At 50.7% G+C, this 19,934-nt stretch overlaps 11 protein-coding genes across 11 annotated transcripts; 6 read left to right on the top strand and 5 right to left on the bottom strand.

Annotated features, from left to right (window-relative positions):
• Window positions 1–41: 41 nt before the first annotated feature.
• AUEXF2481DRAFT_40188 (uncharacterized protein) lies at window positions 42–321 on the top strand (the record flags this gene model as incomplete). The annotated part of the gene is made up of 1 exon (XM_013488047.1): window positions 42–321. The coding sequence occupies one exon, from the start codon at window positions 42–44 to the stop codon at window positions 258–260; it is 219 nt and encodes a 72-aa protein (XP_013343501.1). The 3' UTR covers window positions 261–321.
• A 1,352-nt stretch (window positions 322–1,673) lies between these two features.
• On the top strand, window positions 1,674–2,864 carry AUEXF2481DRAFT_40185 (uncharacterized protein). The gene is made up of 2 exons (XM_013488046.1): window positions 1,674–1,805; window positions 1,865–2,864. Exon 2 carries the CDS (start codon window positions 1,975–1,977, stop codon window positions 2,533–2,535), a length of 561 nt encoding a protein of 186 aa, XP_013343500.1. The 5' UTR covers window positions 1,674–1,805; window positions 1,865–1,974; the 3' UTR covers window positions 2,536–2,864.
• AUEXF2481DRAFT_40184 (uncharacterized protein) lies at window positions 2,521–3,678 on the bottom strand. The gene is made up of 2 exons (XM_013488045.1): window positions 3,322–3,678; window positions 2,521–3,269 (listed from the first exon to the last, which is right to left on the bottom strand). The coding sequence occupies exons 1-2, from the start codon at window positions 3,343–3,345 to the stop codon at window positions 2,727–2,729; spliced, it is 567 nt and encodes a 188-aa protein (XP_013343499.1). The 5' UTR covers window positions 3,346–3,678; the 3' UTR covers window positions 2,521–2,726.
• Window positions 3,679–6,092: 2,414 nt separating this feature from the next.
• AUEXF2481DRAFT_40177 (uncharacterized protein) lies at window positions 6,093–6,772 on the bottom strand. The gene is made up of 2 exons (XM_013488044.1): window positions 6,234–6,772; window positions 6,093–6,172 (listed from the first exon to the last, which is right to left on the bottom strand). The coding sequence occupies exon 1, from the start codon at window positions 6,606–6,608 to the stop codon at window positions 6,447–6,449; it is 162 nt and encodes a 53-aa protein (XP_013343498.1). The 5' UTR covers window positions 6,609–6,772; the 3' UTR covers window positions 6,093–6,172; window positions 6,234–6,446.
• A 313-nt stretch (window positions 6,773–7,085) lies between these two features.
• On the top strand, window positions 7,086–8,811 carry AUEXF2481DRAFT_97878 (uncharacterized protein; the record flags this gene model as incomplete). Its single annotated transcript, XM_013488193.1, has 2 exons — window positions 7,086–7,928; window positions 8,118–8,811. 2 exons carry the CDS (start codon window positions 7,086–7,088, stop codon window positions 8,355–8,357), a joined length of 1,083 nt encoding a protein of 360 aa, XP_013343647.1. The 3' UTR covers window positions 8,358–8,811.
• Window positions 8,812–9,431: 620 nt separating this feature from the next.
• On the top strand, window positions 9,432–10,412 carry AUEXF2481DRAFT_5197 (uncharacterized protein; the record flags this gene model as incomplete). The annotated part of the gene is made up of 2 exons (XM_013487921.1): window positions 9,432–9,470; window positions 9,708–10,412. 2 exons carry the CDS (start codon window positions 9,432–9,434, stop codon window positions 10,410–10,412), a joined length of 744 nt encoding a protein of 247 aa, XP_013343375.1.
• Window positions 10,413–10,989: 577 nt separating this feature from the next.
• AUEXF2481DRAFT_40175 (uncharacterized protein) lies at window positions 10,990–12,449 on the bottom strand. Its single transcript, XM_013488043.1, has one exon. It carries the CDS (start codon window positions 11,994–11,996, stop codon window positions 11,376–11,378), a length of 621 nt encoding a protein of 206 aa, XP_013343497.1. The 5' UTR covers window positions 11,997–12,449; the 3' UTR covers window positions 10,990–11,375.
• An 847-nt stretch (window positions 12,450–13,296) lies between these two features.
• Window positions 13,297–15,357, top strand: AUEXF2481DRAFT_227469 (uncharacterized protein). The gene is made up of 2 exons (XM_013488192.1): window positions 13,297–14,072; window positions 14,119–15,357. Exons 1-2 carry the CDS (start codon window positions 13,535–13,537, stop codon window positions 15,144–15,146), a joined length of 1,566 nt encoding a protein of 521 aa, XP_013343646.1. The 5' UTR covers window positions 13,297–13,534; the 3' UTR covers window positions 15,147–15,357.
• Window positions 15,358–16,901: 1,544 nt separating this feature from the next.
• AUEXF2481DRAFT_228741 (uncharacterized protein) lies at window positions 16,902–18,363 on the bottom strand. Its single transcript, XM_013488191.1, has 4 exons — window positions 18,055–18,363; window positions 17,932–18,002; window positions 17,071–17,876; window positions 16,902–17,017 (listed from the first exon to the last, which is right to left on the bottom strand). Exons 1-3 carry the CDS (start codon window positions 18,161–18,163, stop codon window positions 17,265–17,267), a joined length of 792 nt encoding a protein of 263 aa, XP_013343645.1. The 5' UTR covers window positions 18,164–18,363; the 3' UTR covers window positions 16,902–17,017; window positions 17,071–17,264.
• A 49-nt stretch (window positions 18,364–18,412) lies between these two features.
• On the top strand, window positions 18,413–19,022 carry AUEXF2481DRAFT_40171 (uncharacterized protein). Its single transcript, XM_013488042.1, has one exon. The coding sequence runs from the start codon at window positions 18,565–18,567 to the stop codon at window positions 18,868–18,870; it is 306 nt and encodes a 101-aa protein (XP_013343496.1). The 5' UTR covers window positions 18,413–18,564; the 3' UTR covers window positions 18,871–19,022.
• On the bottom strand, window positions 18,960–19,604 carry AUEXF2481DRAFT_40170 (uncharacterized protein). The gene has a single exon (XM_013488041.1). The coding sequence runs from the start codon at window positions 19,497–19,499 to the stop codon at window positions 19,065–19,067; it is 435 nt and encodes a 144-aa protein (XP_013343495.1). The 5' UTR covers window positions 19,500–19,604; the 3' UTR covers window positions 18,960–19,064.
• Window positions 19,605–19,934: the final 330 nt, after the last annotated feature.

Raw genomic sequence — 19,934 nt, 5'->3', positions numbered from 1 at the left:
ATTGACTCTAAAAATTGCCACTGTTCACAGCCCCAGCTGCCATGTCCGCTTGCGCTGTGTCTCTCCGAGTAATTTTGGTTATTCTTGGGTGGTTAAACTTCGCCGTTGAGCGCCACCCTTTTTCGCTTTCAATGTCTTGGTGTAGGAAACTGCAAGGACAACAAGGGTTCCTGCATAAGCTCGAAGCATGGCCAAATGACAAGCAACTTCCCGAGCGGCCCATCAGATACGGAGCCTCGACTCCTCGAGTAGGTATCTAGCTGAGGCCACATGCGGGAGGTCAATGGATTGTCGCTCAATTCACCAGGTAGTATTCGCCGATGTACAACTGAGACACGTCCTCTTCGGTTTTTGAAGAAGCAGGCCCAACAAGCTAGAGGGCTGAAAACTTAGCATCGTGTGAGCCATGCGCATAGGCGCCAGTGAATGGCGTAAGCGACAGCAGTCCAGTCAAGATGAGCGATGGGCGCTCTCCAGGAAGGCTGTGAGTCTGCCAAAGCTGCGTCCAGTTCTTCGCCTGAAGTATTTGCCTGCTTCGTGCCTTGAGAATACCTAGCAAGATGTAACCTGCGTCAGCTGGTCAGTCACAGGGCCTGAGGCAACCATTATTGAACGTTTGAGACCACGACTCAAAGGCTGTTAGGGCACGCCGCAGGCTCATCGCAATTTGCATATCGACGAGAGTGGTGGTTGGTGCTACTTTCGGCATCTCTTGCCTCAATATCTCTCGTCTTCACTTGAGCTTTTGCATGTATGCAGCCTTTGTTGAACGGGGATCACCGCTGAGGGGGAGACTGGGAGGGAGACAGGGACGAACGCTTGTGGGTGTTGCTGTCCGAACCGAGCTCTGCACATCCCCCACATGCAGGAAATTAATCCTGGTTCAAGGCTGGTCTATGCGCTCACTGGTGTTGTGGTTTAGATGATGGCTCTAGAAGACAAGCACATGGTTGGGGCCAGCGTACGAATGTCTTGACTGGCAGTGATTCGCTATCCCCATCAGCCGCTCCAATCTCTTGATCACAGCACACAGAGCCCTTTGACAGAACGATCATGCGATAAAGTCGCCGAGGAAAGAGGAAAGGTATCTAATAATTGGCGCTCCTTTGCCAATGCCTCATCTCGGCTGCCATTTTCAGTGCTGTCGTCGCGATTTGACCCGCCTGTCATGAAACTTCGTGTAACTCATTTCGTTATGCCAGCCAAACGCACTCTATTCGTATTGTTGGCAATAACAGCAAAACAGATGTTTTCTGCCACGGTGGCAGGCTGATCTCCTGCCTTCTTTCATTCGTGACACGCGACAAGGAGAGAAGGTCTGATGACCTTGACGATCCTGAAAATCTTCACAAACAGTCTCTTGAGTTGACCGCACCGATGTCCATCCCTTGACAACCCGTCACGACTTGCAAGCTGAATCTCGATGCCCTTCTCTGTTTGTCGACACAGCTTCGACTGATGCTAGATAAGAGAGAAGCGGCTGGATGGGAACAAAGCTCATTGCGCCTGGCAACAGGAGCATCTTTCCAAACATAGGAAGTTCAGTGCTGATGAATTGTTCTTACATGCATGCACTAACTATCGGTCGTCATTGAGTCGAGCCGTCTTCTTCAAGAACGAGTGTCGATGGTCATAACCCGACCGATCCTCCGCACGCACCCGCGTCGATCAACAAGCCGGGAATCACAAGTCGAGTCGGGTTCGAGCTCATCCCAAACGTCAATACTTACCGATTTCGGACCGGATTCACAGACATCGACGAAGTTGTTTCATGGTCATTCCGATGTATACGAACACCAAACCACGTGAGTCAATGTTGACAGCAAAGTCGGTGAAGAAGAGTCGATTGAAACAATTTTCACAGCCACACCTTGCGACTACCGAATGAGGAAAGATCGAAGGAAGATCTCTTCATTTTTCCACGATGACTTCGAACGTCAAAGCCGTCCTGTTCCCGCCAGTTAAGGTTGTTCGATGTCAGTAAAGTTTGCGATCTCGCCGACATTTCTGCGCATCCACACATATCGGTCGCCTGTCGTGTACGACTCGAGTTTGGAGATGGCGGCTCCGTCGGAACGAGTTACTCCTATACGAACACGTTCGAGCTTGTTGCGTTCATGCACGGCTGGGAGAGGTGTAAAGAGTGACGCGGATATGAATAGGAGAGAAAATTCTCAAACGAAAGATTCCCGTTCGTACCCGTTGGAGAACCATAGGATGATGTTGGATGACTTCCATCCGGCCATCGCTGCAGACAATCTAAGACTGCGATTTCGATGCTTGCCACCTCCTGAAGTCCCAAATTCCAACGTTTCAGGAGTGCTTGCCTGGATTGTCGCGATGTATGATGCTGTAGACTTTCGAGATGTCGTGCATGTCCATCGAAAGATACGCTGGATCAACACATACCCTTTCGAACGAGACTTCGTGATACTCATACCATGTCTGCTAGCAGCAGTCACAGGTTTTGCTCACGCACTTTGGAAAAGAGAAAGACAGAGTAATGTGAGAGTAAAGATGATACTGATACAATAAGAAATATGCGCGCTGCTAGGGGGGTATATACTGTCGTGGATCAAACGCCTCAAGCGCCTGCTGTACAATAAAATCACAAATCTGTCGTAAATGTTCGTGTTCTCATAGTTCTTGGAGCATGGCCGAGCATATCCAGAACATTTTACAGACCAAGGAAAAGTTCCGAAACATGGTGGCATCGCCTGACCACCTTACACACGGAGATTCGATGCAATGAGCTCTGCATCCTCTGCGTGAGAGCTGTGTCGTCGTCTTTTTTGTTCCTTGAGCTCATGCTCGACGTCCATCAATCGTGTTGCGACCCATGATCTCATTCTAGGGTCGTTCTTGACAGCGTCACAATTTATCAAGTCGGTAAGAGTATTCTTGATTCGGGAGGAGATGTCGGCAAGCTTGACCTCATCAATGGTCAATGGTGGTGGTGCTGAGGGTTCTTCTGGAATAGATGTGATGCTCGTCCTGTTTGGTGACGTTGGTGGTGAAAGCGAGCTTCGGCGAGAGCCCAGCGAGGATGATCGAGAGTGTCTCCTCATGCCAGAGGGTGGAGTTTGTTTCGTTGAGAACGAGAATGCGGGTGAGGGCGATGCGAAGGATGAGGAAGGAGATGCAGATGCTGAAGGCGAGCTACTCGAGGGACTGCTGGACGAGCTTGAGCAGTTTGAGTCGATCGATAGCCGACGGCGAACATTGGTCTGCTGAGAGTGCAGAATCATGTAGGTTTGAATGAGTTGAGACTGGAGTCTTGTTAGCCACAATTGGTATACAGATTCATCAAGGTGAATTTACTTTTTCGGGAGCTGTGGAAGACATTGCTCTGGCTTTAGATCGATGATGAGATGATGGTTGAAAGAAGACCGGCTTCAATCAAGTTGATATAATGCGCTGCGTCGCCGATGGTTGATGTGGAGATGGAAGGAATGCGAATGTCAGGGGAAAGCAGAAGGATTGGTATGATAGACGATGGCAACGTCTCAGATAAGAAGATGATGTAGGATGAAGAAAGTTGGAGGATAAGGTGCACGAATGAATATATGTACAGTATTTGTCCCAAAGGCTATAATTGCACAATGTTTACGAAGGAGATTAGAGTTGGTTATCGTGCAGCGAAACCCACACCTTCTTGACTAGAAACACATGTCGTGGATCTCACAAAGCCCAAAGATCGTGGAATGCAGGAGTGGAACTGAAGATACGCGTAGACGGGAGTCGCTGGAAGCAGGTGACGTGCCTGCTGATCGGCAGCCATCTTGGTCCTTGGAAGTTGATTTCTGTGTAAACTCTGACGAAAGTGGGTCTGTCTTGCAGCGAAAAGAGGTCAGAAATCGATGCGATAGGCGCGCGTCCAACGAGTAAGCTCAGGAAGGGTTCGGATGGTTCAAAGTTACTCGGGGGCGATGCTCGCTCCCGATCGCGCGATGTCAATACAACCTTCTGATCCATCGCATGATGAGAGGCTCTGCTGAGCGAGCCAATGATCGGGGTCGTTGCAGATCATGCCAAACCATGTTTTGGATGCTCAGCTTTGTGGGGCACGACAGCCACATTTGTTGGCAAAACTTGGCCGCCACGTTTGCATTGTGGCATCACCTTGTCTATCTTTACTCATAATTGGTTGAGCGAGTACGCACGCGCTCCGTTTCACACCTCATTTCAATTGTCGTTATCCTACCCTCCACGACAAGTTTGGTATCTCACTTGGCCGGAGTACAAGAGAACTCTGGTGTTGATGACGTCGCAATGTATCAGCGTTTTCCTCGTTTCTCGTTTCGGTGAGTCCTCGTCTTACAGAGAGGGTGCGATTCAAGATTGCAGTGCACACAATCTTGATACACTGCATCATTCTTCTACCATGGCGCATGAACGAAAGTGAAGCAACAGCCGGTTGCGGTGGGGGACGGAGAAGCAATTCGATAGTCTAATCTTACAAGATCGTAGTCAAATCGTCGCAGAGCAGAAGCAGCGACACCTCGCAGCTACAGCATCGGATCGTTGCCGAGTCCCGATAACCACCACCACTTCAGCCACATTCTACCTCCTGCATGACCCGTTGCACTCGGCCCAAGCAATATTCCACACGGAATTTAGAAGGTTTGATCGCTTGGGCTTCTACACAAGGCTGACACTAGTGACTAGAGTCAAGATGGCTCTGACAGCAATGCGCGGATTATGAACATGGTCTCAAAGATACCCTCGGCATCGACCTTACAACTCCGAGTATATCGTCATGCGAGGTCTGCAATATCAATAGCATGAATGACACCCAGAGGCGCGAGGACCCTCTGAAAGTACTGTGCTTTTTCAGTGGCCAATATCCTTTACGAAGCGATCACGCTCATTGCATCTCCGTCGAACCCGACGCTCTATCGAAAGGTATTCATGTATTGCTACATTTACGAGAGCGAACAAAGTTGGCTTGGCATTCGAGTTCTCACATGAGATCACACATCACCTCATCCACGCCGTTCCGGTACCAGTATGCTAACGACTATCAATTGACATTCCTGAGAAGCGCTTGAAGCATGCCGTTCGTTCTCTGGGACTTGCGCGTCCAATCGCATCCTTGCCAGGCGCGGCATACCGGTGCCTTCCTGGTCGATCGCATGGTATCCTGCCCAAGTCGCGAGCGCCCAAACTCGAGAAGCATATTTGCCATGTTATCCGGGTACATGCTTGAGGACTTGATCCTTCTCAGGGTATGCTTTTACTTCATGAGGATCAAAGAACCCTTGTACCGGCAGAGACAGAAGCTGGGGCTTGGGACTAGGAAGATCACAAGTTCTTACCTCACACCAGGTCATGCCATCGTTGAACGTGATCTAAACTGATATGCGCTGTTCTCGACTGTCTCGCAGACAGCACATCACGCTTCTTCGCCCTTCGAGCTTTACCAACACTGCTAAAGATCTCGATCGCTTTCGCCATTTCAATGAGAAGAACGAAGAGCGACCGCTAATAATTCAGGGGTAGACTGGGTTGTGAGACAGATGTTGGCATCCAATATGAGTTATGCCAAGTGGTTTCGTGATGAGAAGGAAAAGCAAAAACCACACGGCGGGCGTGTGCTAAACTTCCCCACACTCACCAATCAAAATCAACGGAGCATAAAACGTACCGACAGCGTACTGGCATCAACTCTAAAACTGAAAGACCTCTCACGATCAACTGTGGGCCGCGCCGTACGTACGGAACAACACGCACCTTCTTGCAATTGGCGCCGTTGAAGCTGTGCACTCTGCCTCCATCGACACGATATGCCTAAGTTGCGGGTTGGAAGCTGTCGCTGATAAGCGTTTTCGATCACACGGTTGTCAAAGTTAGCGACCAATGACTTAACGAATTCTGAGTTTGCTCCAAAGACAAGTGTCTCCAGAAGAATCTCGCTCAGGGGTTTGAGGAAGTTCTGTTCGTTGGTTCAAATCCTAACAGTTTGACCAAAAGCTCGAACTTTGCATGAAGGTGTTCGACCGCATGACCTACGATTGAGCGCTTCAATTTATAGATCATGAAGACGACTTCGGACCTGTCGCGCAACGTTCTTGAGACGCGAAGCCTAAGGTCGAAGATTGAGGCTTGAGGTTCGTCGCAGAGCACACCTACTCCGCTCATCCTCACCTTGATGGACAGATCTAAACATAGAGTATGCGACGCAGGATCAACGTCCCCAAGTCCTCAAGTGCAGAACCTGATCACGCGGACAGCCTTTTGTACACAATCATTGTGCTCAATCGATATATGCAACCACAATCACCCCCCAATGCATTTCCGCACAATTGTTAACGCGGCCTTTCTCCTTGAAATTACCTGCTGAGAGGGGCCCCCTGTCCCTGATTTCGAGTTACCCTCAAGGCATTTTGCACGGATCTGTATGTACTCATATCTGTTTTACCTCCTGTATGCAAGCCTGGTCTGATTCATCTGCTTGATTCGCCATCCTTCGCGTGGAGTGTGGTGTGGCTTGGATTCAACGTCGGGACAACAAGCGGCATGCAAACAGTAGACCAGCCTAGCAACTCCAAGAATCCTTGCATCAATCGGATAAAGTGTTGGTAATCGTCCCTTCTGTCCAAAATCATACTCACTATCGTCCTGTCCTATTTGGAGTTTCAGTCGTGGTTCTCTTACATGGTTGTGGAAGAATCGAGGACACTGGATTATGTAAGCACTGGGAGATTAAGCTTTTTCCCTGGCTCGCGTTGAGGTCATCGTCCAGAAGAAAAATAATTGTTCCAGACCAAAGGCTCTATCAGAATACATTCTGCTTTTACATGAGACGTGCAATACTATTTCGTCAGCCATCCCGCTTAACTTTCACCTCCTCATCACTTCTGGCAAGACTCATTTTCGACACATCAATTTGCAATTTTGGGACGCTTCACTCATCACATCAAAGCGCTCACTTACCACATTCAAATCGAACCTTTCGCATCATGAGCTCAAACCACATCACCGCCGAGGTCCGGGCGCAAGGAGAGAAGGTCCCACAGACCCAGATACTTCCAATAGATCCAACAAAATTGGGGCGTTTCTCAGACAGATCTACAAATTCGGGAATGCCTCTGGAAGACTGGGATCTGGAATTGGACACATCAACACAAGACGGAAAGAACCTACAGCTAGCGGCCTCACATCTCAAATGCTCAGACATTCCAGTCGCATTTCCGACAGAGACAGTATATGGACTCGGGGCCGACGCAACTCGCAGTGCAGCAGTCAAGGGTATCTACCAGGCCAAGCAGAGACCATCTGACAATCCTCTGATCGTACATATCGCATCACTTAAACAATTGCGACGGCTGCTGTCTACGTCTAGCTCATCGCCTGAAGTCGACCCTATCCCACAAGTATACCATGCACTGATTCAACGTTTCTGGCCTGGACCGATCACCATCATTCTGCCAGTGCCAGAGAACTCTGAATTGGCTCTAGAGGTCACAGCGGGACTGCGCACTTTCGGCGCCAGGATGCCTCGTGATTTGCTCGCACTGGCATTGATAAAGACTGCGGATGTGCCCGTAGCAGCACCATCGGCGAACGCTTCAACGAAACCATCACCCACAGCAGCGGAACATGTACGATACGATCTGGATGGCCGCATTGAGCTGATTGTAGATGGCGGCCCTTGCGACGTTGGCGTTGAAAGCACAGTGGTAGACGGATTAAGTTCCCCTCCGGCAGTGCTCAGACCTGGTGGCATAGGAATCGATTCGATCAAAACAGTACCTGGTTGGGAGAACACGGTGGTAGGCTACCACGATATTTCATTGAAAGGAGATGCCGCGCCGAGGGCCCCGGGTATGAAGTATCGACATTACTCACCAAAAGCACCTGTCATGTTGGTGGAAGCTACAGGAGGCACGCAACCTTCTTCTTCAGATCTAGCACGTCAACTAGGCGTAAAAGGTAGTCTGGGGTTTGTCAGGACGAAGAAGTGGCAGACAATGTTGGAAGGTGACAAAGAGAGTGGTGCCAAGGATGAGGTGGCGGGTAGACTGGGTTCACTGGAGCCACCTCCGATAGGCGCTGGTTCCTCCGCCTCACCTCTCGAAGTCATGCTGCAAGAAACCTCTCATCACCAGAAGCAGTTACATGCGGAGGAAGTTCAACTCGAAGATGTTGGTAGAAGCTTCACTGTGTGGGACATGTGCATTGGGCCGGACACTGCGAGCGTGGCGCGTGGCCTCTTCTCAGCATTGAGGGAACTGGATCGCAAGAATGTGGATGCAATTGTGGTTGAGGGCATTGATGACGAGGAAGGCGATATTGCGGCGGCTGTCATGAACAGATTGCGCAAGGCGGCCGAGGTCAAAGTCGTGCAGCTTTAAAGTCCTGCGGCGGACCAGGATCGAAATTGGAGATTGCCATGCTGACGCATAGTATTCGGAGTGAATTCCGAATCAGAAACTGGAGTAGCCGACTACAATCCCTCTCAGTTGTCGTTACAGGCCACCCAAATAATATATCTACCAAGAATAAAACATTCCTAACAGAGCCATACACTTGTCGCATGAGTCTTTGACTTCAGGAGCGTTACCGGGTCACTATTGCTATATCGTGCTCCATTGATTGCCGTAGCACATCTCGATCAGATCCGATGGTGATACTAGTGCCCCGAAGATACATATCTGCTGGTGTCTAGCAAGAGTCTCCAGCGTTTGACAACTCCGAGATATCGTTCTCGACGTACATAACTGAATGTGGCACGATAGAGACGACTCTTCCAAGATGCAAGAGAAAAGGATTGTTCCATCAAGCAAAGTGACGAAGTGTTCCCGAGGGATGGAAACGTTAGCAAACGCACAACTCATGCCTCGACTGGATGGCAAACCCCTGATGTACTTGACGCCGGCTGCGCATGCCTTTTGGAAGCCCTATTCTCGACCGGCGGGACCAACTCCGCCGGGTTTGGGCGTCGGGCGACCACGCATTACGCGGGATCCAGCACGGCCTGTCCCTTGTGCCCAGTCAAGCAGCTCAAGGACTGAGGTTATGAACGGAGTCTGGGCCGGATGACACTACCTGTGCTTGACAGGACGAATCAGCTTGGGCTGAGTGGCCCCTATGTGCGGCTATGGTCTCTGCAGGCGTAAAGCTAGTGCCGGATGTCAAAGACAGCGACCTCATGTGGCAGAGGTGTTGCGGACCAGACTCCATCAGCCATTCTCTAGTGGGGCAGAGGAAGGGGTGGGTTGGGCAAGGCTCGACTGTCGGAGGCGTGGTTGTTACGAGGGCAAGAGCGAAAGACTAGCATCTCGAGAGTCGAGTCCATAAAGCACGCAGCTGCCCTTCGGTGTCTCCGGACTAGGTCGCTTGCACAGAACCTTCCCCAGACCGTCTCATTCGCAGCCACATCCAGTGCACGCAACGGGTCTCTACCTCGACCCATGGACTGAAGCACAATGGCCAAACACGTCTCTATCCTGGTCACAGGCTTCGGAGTAAGTACAGAGCTCCAGCTGGTCAGACATGTCGCGTCGTGACAGAATGCTTTGGTGACGCGCGCTGTATGCGCCATGGCCCATGCCCCATGCTCATAGCAGTGCGGTCGTGACGCTTCCAATGTCTCCGGACAAAGTCGCCGCACAGCACCGCACAAGACAGCAGCGTCAGGCGTCAACAATGCCCGGCCACCACTGCCTCCAGCAAGTCCGTTACTGACATTGCTGCCATTCTAGCCGTATGATGGTGTTGGCTCTGGGAATCTCTCTTACTCGATTGTGACGACGTTGCCGAAGTTCCTTCCTGCCACGTCCAGGTGCCCCATCCCCGTGCGCGTCGTCATCCACCCCTACGACATACCAGTCATCTACAACGAGGTCCGATCGCTCGTCCCACGTCTCTACGACGCCTACGGCCATGAGGCCGACATCTGGCTGCACTTTGGCATGCGCCCCGGCCAGGACTCTTACTCGATTGAGAGAGTCAGTCGCCGCGACGGCTACCATGAGACCGAGGACATCACAGGCCACACTCTTCCCAAGAACGACGGCGAATCCTTCTTTCGAGACTGCCCAAAGTCCCTCTACACCACACTTGACATAGACGATGTCTTTGCCCGCTGGCGCTCCAAGCTGCTCGACGCACCAGAAGTCTCGCCCGAACTCGGTGCCGTGCGCATCCGCAAGAGCTCCGATCCAGGACACTTCATTTGCGACTTCCTCTACTATTCCGTGCTCGCCGAACACTGGAGGAGAAAGGGCCGTCCCATTGGCGGCTCGCGTCTACCAGAACTTCTGCCCGTCATGTTTCTGAACGTACCGACCGAAAACACTGTAGAGCAGTTGCGGAGAGCCAGGCATGTCACTATATGCCTGATGCAAGCCCTTGCTGAGAATTGGACCGCAATACATAGTGTACCTGGACCTTCCACAAGGCCGTAACGAGGACGAATGCCGCGACCACACACAAAAGTCAATGGAGAACGGAAGAGCGGCCAAAGATACCCATTCATAGAGCAGAAGAGACTTCGCAGTACCAGTATTGAACAGCGGATTACCAACCTCTTGACAATTCCCTCCAAGAAGGTGAGAGAAGACGCTTAAAGTGGCCTTTGTTTCGCACGAAGAGTTATACCTATCACAATTGACGGCCTTACGCCAGCCAATACTGAGCGTGAAAAGGGGTTCGTGAAGTCCTCGTATGTGATCCTGACGCCGGTAGAGAACGAGGTAGAACTTGGGAGAGGCCAGCAGACTGTTCATGTTAACCAGGAGACACCGCACCGTGTAAGATACCTATGCTCCGGCCTTGGGGCTTGAGAGACTCGAATCTTCGTCTTGACAAGCTGCTCTGTTCGTGTCATGATATAAAACCCAATCTATTATTGGCCAAGTCATTAATCTGCACAGAAGGACAACGTGGTGCAGTTTTGCTAGAAGCAGACACACCGAATGATGTCGCTTGCTAGCCGCTGAAACATCATTAAGCATGGCATCATACTTACCTCAGGGGGCACTAGACTCGTGAGCGGTCATCACCGCGAAGCTCACAAACAGAGAAGCGACAGAGCGGCATGGCGGAAGCAATGATGAAATAGAATAAGACCCGTGGTTACGAGAAAAGGAATAACCTGTCGGGGGGCCGGCCATGCCGCCGAAAAGCCAAGAGTCCTTCAGACCCTTGTACCACCTGCGGAACCGTCTCTTGACCTTGAACAATTCTCACAGCGTAGCAGCTGTCACTAAGGTCCAGATCCGGATCCTCACTTCACTGCACCCACATAACATCGACTTCTAGCCTCTATTGATCTATATGCTTCGCCTCCCTGAGCATGCACCAATGCGGCACGGTGTGTGGTCGCCCATACTTAGCGGTATCTATGGGGAACTCGCGGATCTGAAGGGTCACAGTGTCAGCATTGCTCTCATGTATGTTTCATATCCACGAATGCTTACATCTTTGAACCCGTTCTTGGTGTAGAGATATTTGCCCATGACGGAGCCCTCTAGGTAGACTGGCAATCCCAGGTCATCCGCCTTCTCCAAGCCCCATCTCAACGCAGCAGCACCGGCTCCCCGTCGCTGAGCTGTCGGGTCCGTCGCAAGTAGCTTCAACAATGCGTGCGGCTTGCCTCCCAAGATCTCCCGTCTGGTCTTCGTTTGCACTTCACGAAGATCACTCACTGCGGTGAAGTTGACACCGGGAACAGGCTTCTGCTCCGCGCGCTCTTTCCTCGCCTTTTCTTCCTTGTCCGATATCTCTTGGTCGGTTAGATGTTTGGTTTGGTGGTACCAACCCGCGACAGACAGGACTGTCTTGGTGCTGCTGTCCCGCACGAGGATATAAGAGAAGGAAGGGTCAGACAAGTCGAATCCACTGCGCAGATATTCTCGCACGGGCTCCGTAAGACCTTCGGGAAAGAAGACCGATTCCAAGTTGCCCTCCACTGCAGTGAAGGCGTTCCAGTATACCCGGATGTAGGCGTCGATGTCGGCTTCCGTCAAGGGCGTGACCTCGAGAGACATGTTATTGTGACTAAATCAATTGATGGATATGATGTTGGAATACAAGAGTGGTAACTTCATAGTCTAAGGTATGTAGACATATTACAGCATTGGACCCAAGTCTGCCAAGTATATATCTTGCTGCCTGAGAGCCAAGCATCCTCTCGGTGTCGCGAATTGGAAGGAAGATAGGTAGTGCTTGTTTACAAGTACACAATCCTTGAATCTGGAAAACAGTCTGAAGGTGCCAGATCATCTGTTGAACTTTCCCATCTTTATCGCAGGCGATAGAGCTACCCATCGATTAAAGGCTGACAGGTCAGAGTGCTTGCCATTCCATGAATCACATCTGGTCCGTGCTTACATCCTTCGATTCCCTCCATGTTCGCAGCTTCCTCCTGCTTCTTACCTTTGTTTCTCAATTGGCAATTTACCACAATGCATACCTCAGAGCTTGCCAAAGTACTGCCCAAGTCTCATGATGTCAGTCCTCTGTGGATGTGGTCTGAAGCGCTGGGATGTGTCTCCAAAGTTGGATGTAATCGACTGGTCTCGTCGATTCGCTAAGGCAGTCGATCTGTGACTCATTGACAAAAAAGACAACTTCGAGCGACCGCAGAATTCGCATCGAGAAGCCTTGCAAAGCGCCAGGAGGAGGTCGTTGCTATTGGGAACAGACGAGGGCTGCCGCTGCCGTCTTGTCCATGGCTTATGTGCGCCTTATCTACTTGGCAATATACCCAGCAAGCAACACTTGCAACGCCTTCAGATTGATTTCACCTACAGCTTGACTGGACAAGATAGGTTATCTCGACCACTGTGTCGCTGTGTCGGACGGCGCCGTAACCATTATTAACGATTGATATGGTGTGCCTCTTGTCGCTTAAGGAAGACAGCAATTGGTGAAAGATACAAGCCAACTACAAGAGGCTTGAGTTTACTTGGCACCAAAACGTTTTCGCCCGCTCTATCAAACCTTGAAGGGTCACGACTTTGGAAACCAGTCTTCCTTAAGACGTCGCACCCAACTCTGGTAGTATATTCTGGCGCCTCTGCTGGGTCTACGACGACGGACTGGCTCATGACGGCATCTTCAACGGCGTGACAGGACCCAGGAAGCTGGTTCTTTTATCAGCGACTCCATAAAACATTCTCGCTAGCGATGCACACTCTTTTTCGCCTGCGAGCTTTGTCCTCCGGCTAAACCGATAAGGGTCTACGGAGGTCACCGCTTAGACATCTAATTGGTCGTACCATGACCTCGGCAGGATTCTAGAAGCTGATAACGGCAGATCTCTCTCCGAGTTTCATAACGAGCTGCCAAATTCAGAGGTGAGACGGTGGGCTGGCGGGGTTCGCGAACACACACGCTCAAAAATAAAATATCGGCGACGCCCTGCCAGTTTTGACGTGTCGTGTGCTCAACTTCCACTCTTCTTCCGACCGTCACCCCTCCACCTCTCCCTTCGTCATTCTCATTGACCCTTCTCCCTCTGCCTTGTTGCAGTCGAGTTTCAGCCAACGATCTTCAACCCGGCTATCGACAGAGGAGAATAATCATGACGGAGTTCTACGACGAAGAAAAGGCCGGCAGGCTGCACCCTGACGAGAAGGATGTCAACGTTGATGTTGGCAGTGCTCAGGGTTCTACAGAGGTCGTCAACGAGGTCCCGGTCCAGAGCGGCGGTATCCTCGACACGCTATGTGGATGGGAAGCAACCCTGGATCGAAAGCTTGGTATCGAGTCTCAAGCCATTCGTCGCAAGTTGCCTGAAGAAAAGGTTCCTCAGAAGTGGCACAACCAGGCAGTCATGGCCCTGCTTTGGAGTGGTGGTATCATGAACTTGTCTTGCATGTCAACAGGGTTCCTCGGACCCACCTGGGGTCTCACCCTCGGCCAGAGCATTTGCATCACGATCTTCGGTACTTTGCTCGGAGCCAGTGTTGCCGGTTGGTGTGCTACCCTTGGCCCTGGTACTGGTCTTCGATCAATGTCCATCACTCGCTACAGCTTCGGCTGGTACCCCACAAAGCTCATTGCTGTCCTCAACATCATCTCTCAAGCTGGCTGGAGTGCTGTCGGTTGCATCACTGGTGGTATGTACATTAGATGACAACTTAAAGACAGGCGCTAACCGTTTAGGTCTTGCCCTTACTGCTGTATCGGATGGCAAGGTGTCTTCCGCTCTGGGTTGTGTTATCATTGCTCTTGGTAGCAGTGTCATCAACTTCTGCGGTCTCAAGGCCATTCTCTACTACGAGAAGTACGCGTGGTTCGTCTTCTTCATTGTTTTCATGATCATGTACGGCATGGCTGCCCCCCATGCTGTCAACATCGTCGACACTCAGCTTCATGGCGCCAACCTCGCTGGAAACGTTCTCTCCCTGTTATCAGTCGTGTACGGTAGTTCCTGCTCCTGGGCGACCATTGCCGCGGATTACTACGTCCACTACCCTATCAACACTTCCAAGGTCAAGGTCTTCACTCTCTGCACTCTTGGCATCAGCATTCCTACCTGCATTGGTATGGTCCTTGGATGCTGTGTCGGCACTGCCATGCAAGTCGACGACGAATGGAGTGCTGCCTACGAAGACGGTCTCGGCTACCTCATCCAGAAGATGCTCTTCCCTCGCGGTTTCGCCAAGTTCATTCTTGTCTTGCTCGTGCTCAGTGCTGTTGGTATGAATGCGCTCAACCTCTACTCATGCGCCTTGTCAATCCAGCAGTTTGCACGTCCTTTGGCCAAGATCCCTCGTACCTTCTGGGTTCTCGTCGTCTTTGGTGCTGTCACTGCTATTGCTGTTGCTGGTCGCGATCACCTACTCGAGTACCTGGAGAACTTCCTGTCTCTGCTCGGATACTGGGGTACCTCCTACTTCGTCATCGTGTTCCTCGAGCATTACTGGTTCCGCAAGGGTGATTTTGCAAACTACGATCTTGACGGCTGGAACACTCCTTCAAGATTGCCAATTGGTCTTGCCGGTCTCTTCGCTTTCCTTATCGGTGTCGTCGGTTGGTGTCTCGGCATGGTCGAGACTTGGTTCACTGGCCCTCTCGCTATCCTCATTGGCGACAGCGGCGGTGACATTGCCAACGAGCTTACCTTTGCCTTCACTCTCCTTACGTACATCCCTCTCCGCCACCTTGAGCTTCGATTCTTCAAGAGATAGGCAATTCGCGCATATGGTTTGCAGCACGGAGAATGACGTTGGACGAATGATCTGTATATATGCGATTTGCTTGGTTTTCTTTGCGGTTTGCTTTGGCAGGAAGACAGGGCGATGCTTCTGAGCCTGAGTCTTGATACCCAACTCAATCACTCTTTCAACAATCAACAATGAAGATGAACACCGTGATACACTGCTCCGTCATGCATTTGTCTGTAGGATTTCGTGGTTCTTTATTACTACGTTTTCCGTGTTAGACTGCGTACGGTACAGTGTGTTATGCGTCCAGTTGATTTTGATGTGATTTGGGGGTATTTGTGGACTTGGTTGGAGGTTTAAATGCTCTTTCTTCGTCAGCAGCATGTCGCAGACGACCTTTGCATCATTTGGCAGCCGCAACTGGACTTTCTCTTTGAGCACGGCCAATGACGTCGCGGGAGATGCCGGGATACCGCCTTGCAGAATCTTCGCCAAAGCTGGCAAGGCTTCTGACACGTCTCGTCCATCGTCTTTCAACCTCACTACTTGGACTTCAATCATGGTGTCGGTCAACACAGCCATCATCTAGCTTCGACTCGACACCATCTCTTCTATCAGGTCAGTGTTCGCTCTCTCTCTCTCTTTCTCACACATCACCCAATCCATGCGAAGGATTAAAACCTTTTAACCCAGAGTCTTTTCGATGAAGATTAAAAACGCAACAACACTCTAATTTTTTCATGACGCACATTCTCTCCTCTGCCCTGCTTCATCAACCAATTTTTGAATACATGGCTGACTAAGAGAAATAGAGATGAATGTCAAACCATCCCTTGCTGAACATGACGTCTGGTATATCCCCCTCGAGTGGATGCTATGACATGCGCTCGGCGGTTATGGTCACTCCGCATCTATGCAACGAACTCGCCCTTCATTTCGATCATCCAGATCGACCCAAGTTGTACAGGCCTCGTCAATTTGCGAGCAGGTTCCAATCTCGGCGGATGAGCAAGTATCGTGGACCATTCCAATAGCCACTGTCGCGGTGGTGGTGTTGCCTTGATGCAAAATCCCGTCACATTTTCCGCCAAGCCATACCACCCAACGCACGGCCTTGTCAACTCAAGCGAGAAAAAGCCGCACAGCAGGAACGAAAGTCGATTCTTCTTTCGTGATGAAGACGTCCAAACAACTTTTCCTCATTCGCCTCCCATCATGGAACTTCACCATGTTAGTTGAGTGGTTGAGTCCATGGAAAATCCTGTAATCACCGTAAGTCTACCCTTGTCTTTAGCACATCACCACATCACCTCCTCACCCACATCCAATGATGAGACAACCAGCTGGCACCAGTCCTAGAAAGACTTGTACTCTTTTTGCTGCGGAATAGCTTTGCACGGGACTAGACTCCCTACTTCTGATCACACCCTCATACATCTTCTCATCACTCACAAATGTGAAAAGAATATCGAGACTAACATTCGTCTCTCAGATCATGCCCGAGTTTCTCAGTCTAAACATGCCGACCTTATCAACGGCATCTTGAAGCTATTATCAGTTACCCCCCCCCCCCCCCCTTCACAGGTAGGCGAACAAGTCCTCGAGACTGTTCAGTAAGACTGCAGATCCAACATCTCGCAGTAACCCGTTGTACACATGTCGCCCGCATGTCGACAAAGCTTTCGTCGACGGTGGTGCACTGAAAGGTAGGTTTTTCGTAGTACTTTAGAACGGGATCAATACCAAAACCACTTCCACCAATATTACGCGTTCTTTGTATTACTCCTTGCGTTGCCTTCTCCTGTTCGTGTCGTTGCTTCGTGTATTTAAGAACATTTCCAAGGCCATCTTGGTCAAAAGTCCGCTCTCACTGCACAATTGTACAACGCTCATTCCTTCGCAGTGTTAGTAGGTGTTATTCCGCGTAGGCAATCTTCGCTCAACTCACCTTCACAAATCGGTCCTGCCACCAGTTGGTGAGTACACCTGATTCCTTCATCTCTTTCTCTGGGGCTTCGAAGGTGTGGCGACTGTAGGATAGAACATGGCAAATCTCTTGTCGGGTCTCTCATCCTCGCTGCCTTCCTCCATAGAATATCCCTCGTCTTTGCCGTCGAAGGCTTTACCGTCGAGGACTTCGATCTAGGGGACCCACTTGTAGTTGATTCCACGACGGCGCTTGCGAGTGGTCGTGATTGTAGTGGGGGTGTTGGAGGTCTCCTTATCAGATTCGAGATCGTCGATAACAGTCTCCTCGGTGACCTTTGAGGATTTGCAAGCAGAGTCGCCACGAAGAGACTTCATCCTGAGGACCTTGTCTGACGTGACTCTCAGGTCGGTCATTCTGGTCTTGCAGCCGATGGCAGGCTTGTCGAGGCTGACAGGAGTGGCAGGACCATTGCCCTGCTTTCCGGCAGTCGAGGGGCAGCGAGCACTGTTCTTGCCACGGTCGAATTGCTTGGTGGTCTTTTGGGGCGTGGCAGCGGCAGGCCTGTCAAGGCTACGGGGCGCCGGGGGCAGAGATTTGTACTCTGCAGTCTGGAAAGAGCGTTCAATAGCATATCTTTCCTTTATGCTTTGAGGAGTCACGAGCGACGCAGCAGGAGGAACTCTGAATCTGCAAGGCATAGGACGATGGATGACGACGTCGAAATCGTCGTCAGTATCCTTGACCACGATGGCGTCACTGAGAGAAGCGCCACCAGAGTCCTCGTTGACAGCGACAGATGCAGCGGGAGAAACACTGTCAATCAACTTGAACATGTCAGAGATTCGTCAAAAGTGGTTGAAAGCATAGATCTTTGCTTACCCGTTGGCTGATCTTGACGATGTGTTGTCTCAGTTCTTCGCCATTGGCAGGAGCAACACCGAGCTCAGTGGCTACAGATCGTCAGTATGAAAAGGCATAAGGTGGGACAACGAAACAACTAACGCCACAGCTCGACGATCTTGTTGGTAAGATCTGTGGTGATCTCTAACTTCGAGATATGAATGATGGACACGAGGACGAAGATGTCCTTTGCAGCGTTGCAGGTGGCCATGTTGGCGGGAGTTATCGTGGACTGTAGGAAAAGAAAGACGGTAGGAGAAAGAAAAGGGAAAATGAAAGAGAAGGAGAAAAGGTGTGAAACCGAGTATTCAGTTTCACGATTAGCTCCATTCGTTGTGAGAGCTCGAGATGCCACCGTGGGAAGAAGTGAGTGAGTAGTCTGGCGCGACGGGTTAGAATTTTGGCACTCAGCACACTCGCATCGCAAACGAGAAATATCAGAAGGAACGACGTGAGCGAGGATAGAAGATAGTTCCACAGAAGATTAGTTGTGATTAATCTGCCACTTTCCATGAGCCAGACATTTACTTCTGCACATCATCGAGTCTGAATAGAAATAGACAGTGTGCTAGATAGCTTCTGTGCCTTTGTCAGACACTCGTCGATTGAACCATGCTGACGTCGGTATTGGCAGCTCTCAGCAACTTCAGCACGTCATCCAGCAAGAAGCTGCAGTCAAAGAAGATCGGAGGAGTCACACGATTGCCATTATCTGACAGCGATGGAGACTCGTCCCGGCCCAAATCCATAGACAGTTCAGCCTGTATGCGTCCTCTCCTGGTCAAAGTCTCTCTCGGTGCCTCAATTATCTTGCCTTGCCACCGATACAAAAAGCCTCCCTACTATGATCGGAAGAGTCAGAGCAGTGTATCTGTAATTTCTCTCAAAGATCATGAATGTCTCGATCTCTCAACATGATCTTGCCTAATATACGTCCCAGTAGATGAGAGCAATGTGAATTTCACCAACATTCACCATATCATTCACGCAGAAGGATAGTTTGAAAATGGTTGTTTCATAAAGTAGCTAATTACATTAAAGAATGCTCAGATAGCCCGTCCCGGGCTAAGGCCCACCCTGCATCATATCATATCTCGATCGTAAGAAACCCTCTAGCAGAGAGTAAGGGTGAAGTCGTTAGAGTTGGAGCAAGCCTTGGTGCTGCCGTCAACCGAAGTAACAGCAGGGCAGTTGGCCTGGTTGCCAGTAAGACGAACACCCTGTCCGTTGAAAGGGTTGCCATCAACGTTGTTGAGAGAGTAGTAGACGACACCAGCGCTGTCAGAAGCACCCCAGATGAGCTTGGGTGTGTTGGCAGAGTAGTAGTCCTGGTTCTTGGTCAGGCCGTAGCTGTTGCCTTGGCCGGAGAGCTGCTCGCTGAAGTAGCCACCGTTGGCTGCGAGCTTTTGCTGGGTGTGGCTCTGGTCCTGGCGGGTGATTGTGAGGTAGACGTCCTGGCCACAGTTGTTCTTGACGGCGGCCTTGCCGGCAAGGGCGGAGGAGGCGAGAGCAAGAACGCTGGCGGCGGTGAAGGTAGAGAAGTGCATCTTGATGGTGTTTGTTGGGTTTGAAATTGGTTGAAGAGTGGACTGAGTTGGTTGTTTGGTTGTGAAGTGTTCTTGTAGATGAGAAGAGAGGATTGGTTGTAGGATGATTCTTGTTTCTGGCAGGACTCGGGCTGTCCTTATATACCTTTGACTTACCTCTTCATTCCTCTAACATCCGAGCGTCATGACTTCTCTATCAATGACCTCTTGCTATTTTCGGATCTCGTACGTGAAGGGGTCCATACTTTCGTCGATCATCAGGCCTTCTTTGCATTGCAAGCGGATGTCTGACTTGAGGATACGAGACGGTCAATGTCGATGGAGCAGTAGCCTTTCTCCGCAGCAGTGATCATCCCCGCTTATTTCCAGGTCCAGAGAAACATACTTTACGAGACCCTGTCCTTTTCTTGGACCTTTCGCAGACGGTGGAGGTAG

This window comes from Aureobasidium subglaciale, assembly GCF_000721755.1.
Source record: "Aureobasidium subglaciale EXF-2481 unplaced genomic scaffold scaffold_11, whole genome shotgun sequence".
NCBI classification, from domain to species: Eukaryota; Fungi; Ascomycota; class Dothideomycetes; order Dothideales; family Saccotheciaceae; genus Aureobasidium; species Aureobasidium subglaciale.
The sequence above is the reverse complement of the archived record's forward strand: the minus strand, read 5'-3'. Positions and strand labels throughout refer to the sequence as shown.

Coding starts and splice junctions, on each gene's coding strand:
- AUEXF2481DRAFT_40185 (XM_013488046.1), top strand. CDS start 1,975: ATGTCAGTAAAGTTTGCGATCTCGCCGACATTTCTGCGCATCCACACA.
- AUEXF2481DRAFT_40184 (XM_013488045.1), bottom strand. CDS start 3,345: ATGTCTTCCACAGCTCCCGAAAAA. Junction 3,270..3,321: donor CTTCCACAGCTCCCGAAAAA/GTAAATTCACCT, acceptor ACAAGACTCCAG/TCTCAACTCATTCAAACCTA.
- AUEXF2481DRAFT_40171 (XM_013488042.1), top strand. CDS start 18,565: ATGCTGACGTCGGTATTGGCAGCTCTCAGCAACTTCAGCACGTCATCC.
- AUEXF2481DRAFT_228741 (XM_013488191.1), bottom strand. CDS start 18,163: ATGGCCACCTGCAACGCTGCAAAGGACATCTTCGTCCTCGTGTCCATC. Junction 18,003..18,054: donor CAAGATCGTCGAGCTGTGGC/GTTAGTTGTTTC, acceptor GACGATCTGTAG/CCACTGAGCTCGGTGTTGCT. Junction 17,877..17,931: donor TCGTCAAGATCAGCCAACGG/GTAAGCAAAGAT, acceptor GACATGTTCAAG/TTGATTGACAGTGTTTCTCC.
- AUEXF2481DRAFT_227469 (XM_013488192.1), top strand. CDS start 13,535: ATGACGGAGTTCTACGACGAAGAAAAGGCCGGCAGGCTGCACCCTGAC. Junction 14,073..14,118: donor TGTCGGTTGCATCACTGGTG/GTATGTACATTA, acceptor CTAACCGTTTAG/GTCTTGCCCTTACTGCTGTA.
- AUEXF2481DRAFT_40177 (XM_013488044.1), bottom strand. CDS start 6,608: ATGATTTTGGACAGAAGGGACGATTACCAACACTTTATCCGATTGATG.
- AUEXF2481DRAFT_40170 (XM_013488041.1), bottom strand. CDS start 19,499: ATGCACTTCTCTACCTTCACCGCCGCCAGCGTTCTTGCTCTCGCCTCC.
- AUEXF2481DRAFT_40175 (XM_013488043.1), bottom strand. CDS start 11,996: ATGTCTCTCGAGGTCACGCCCTTGACGGAAGCCGACATCGACGCCTAC.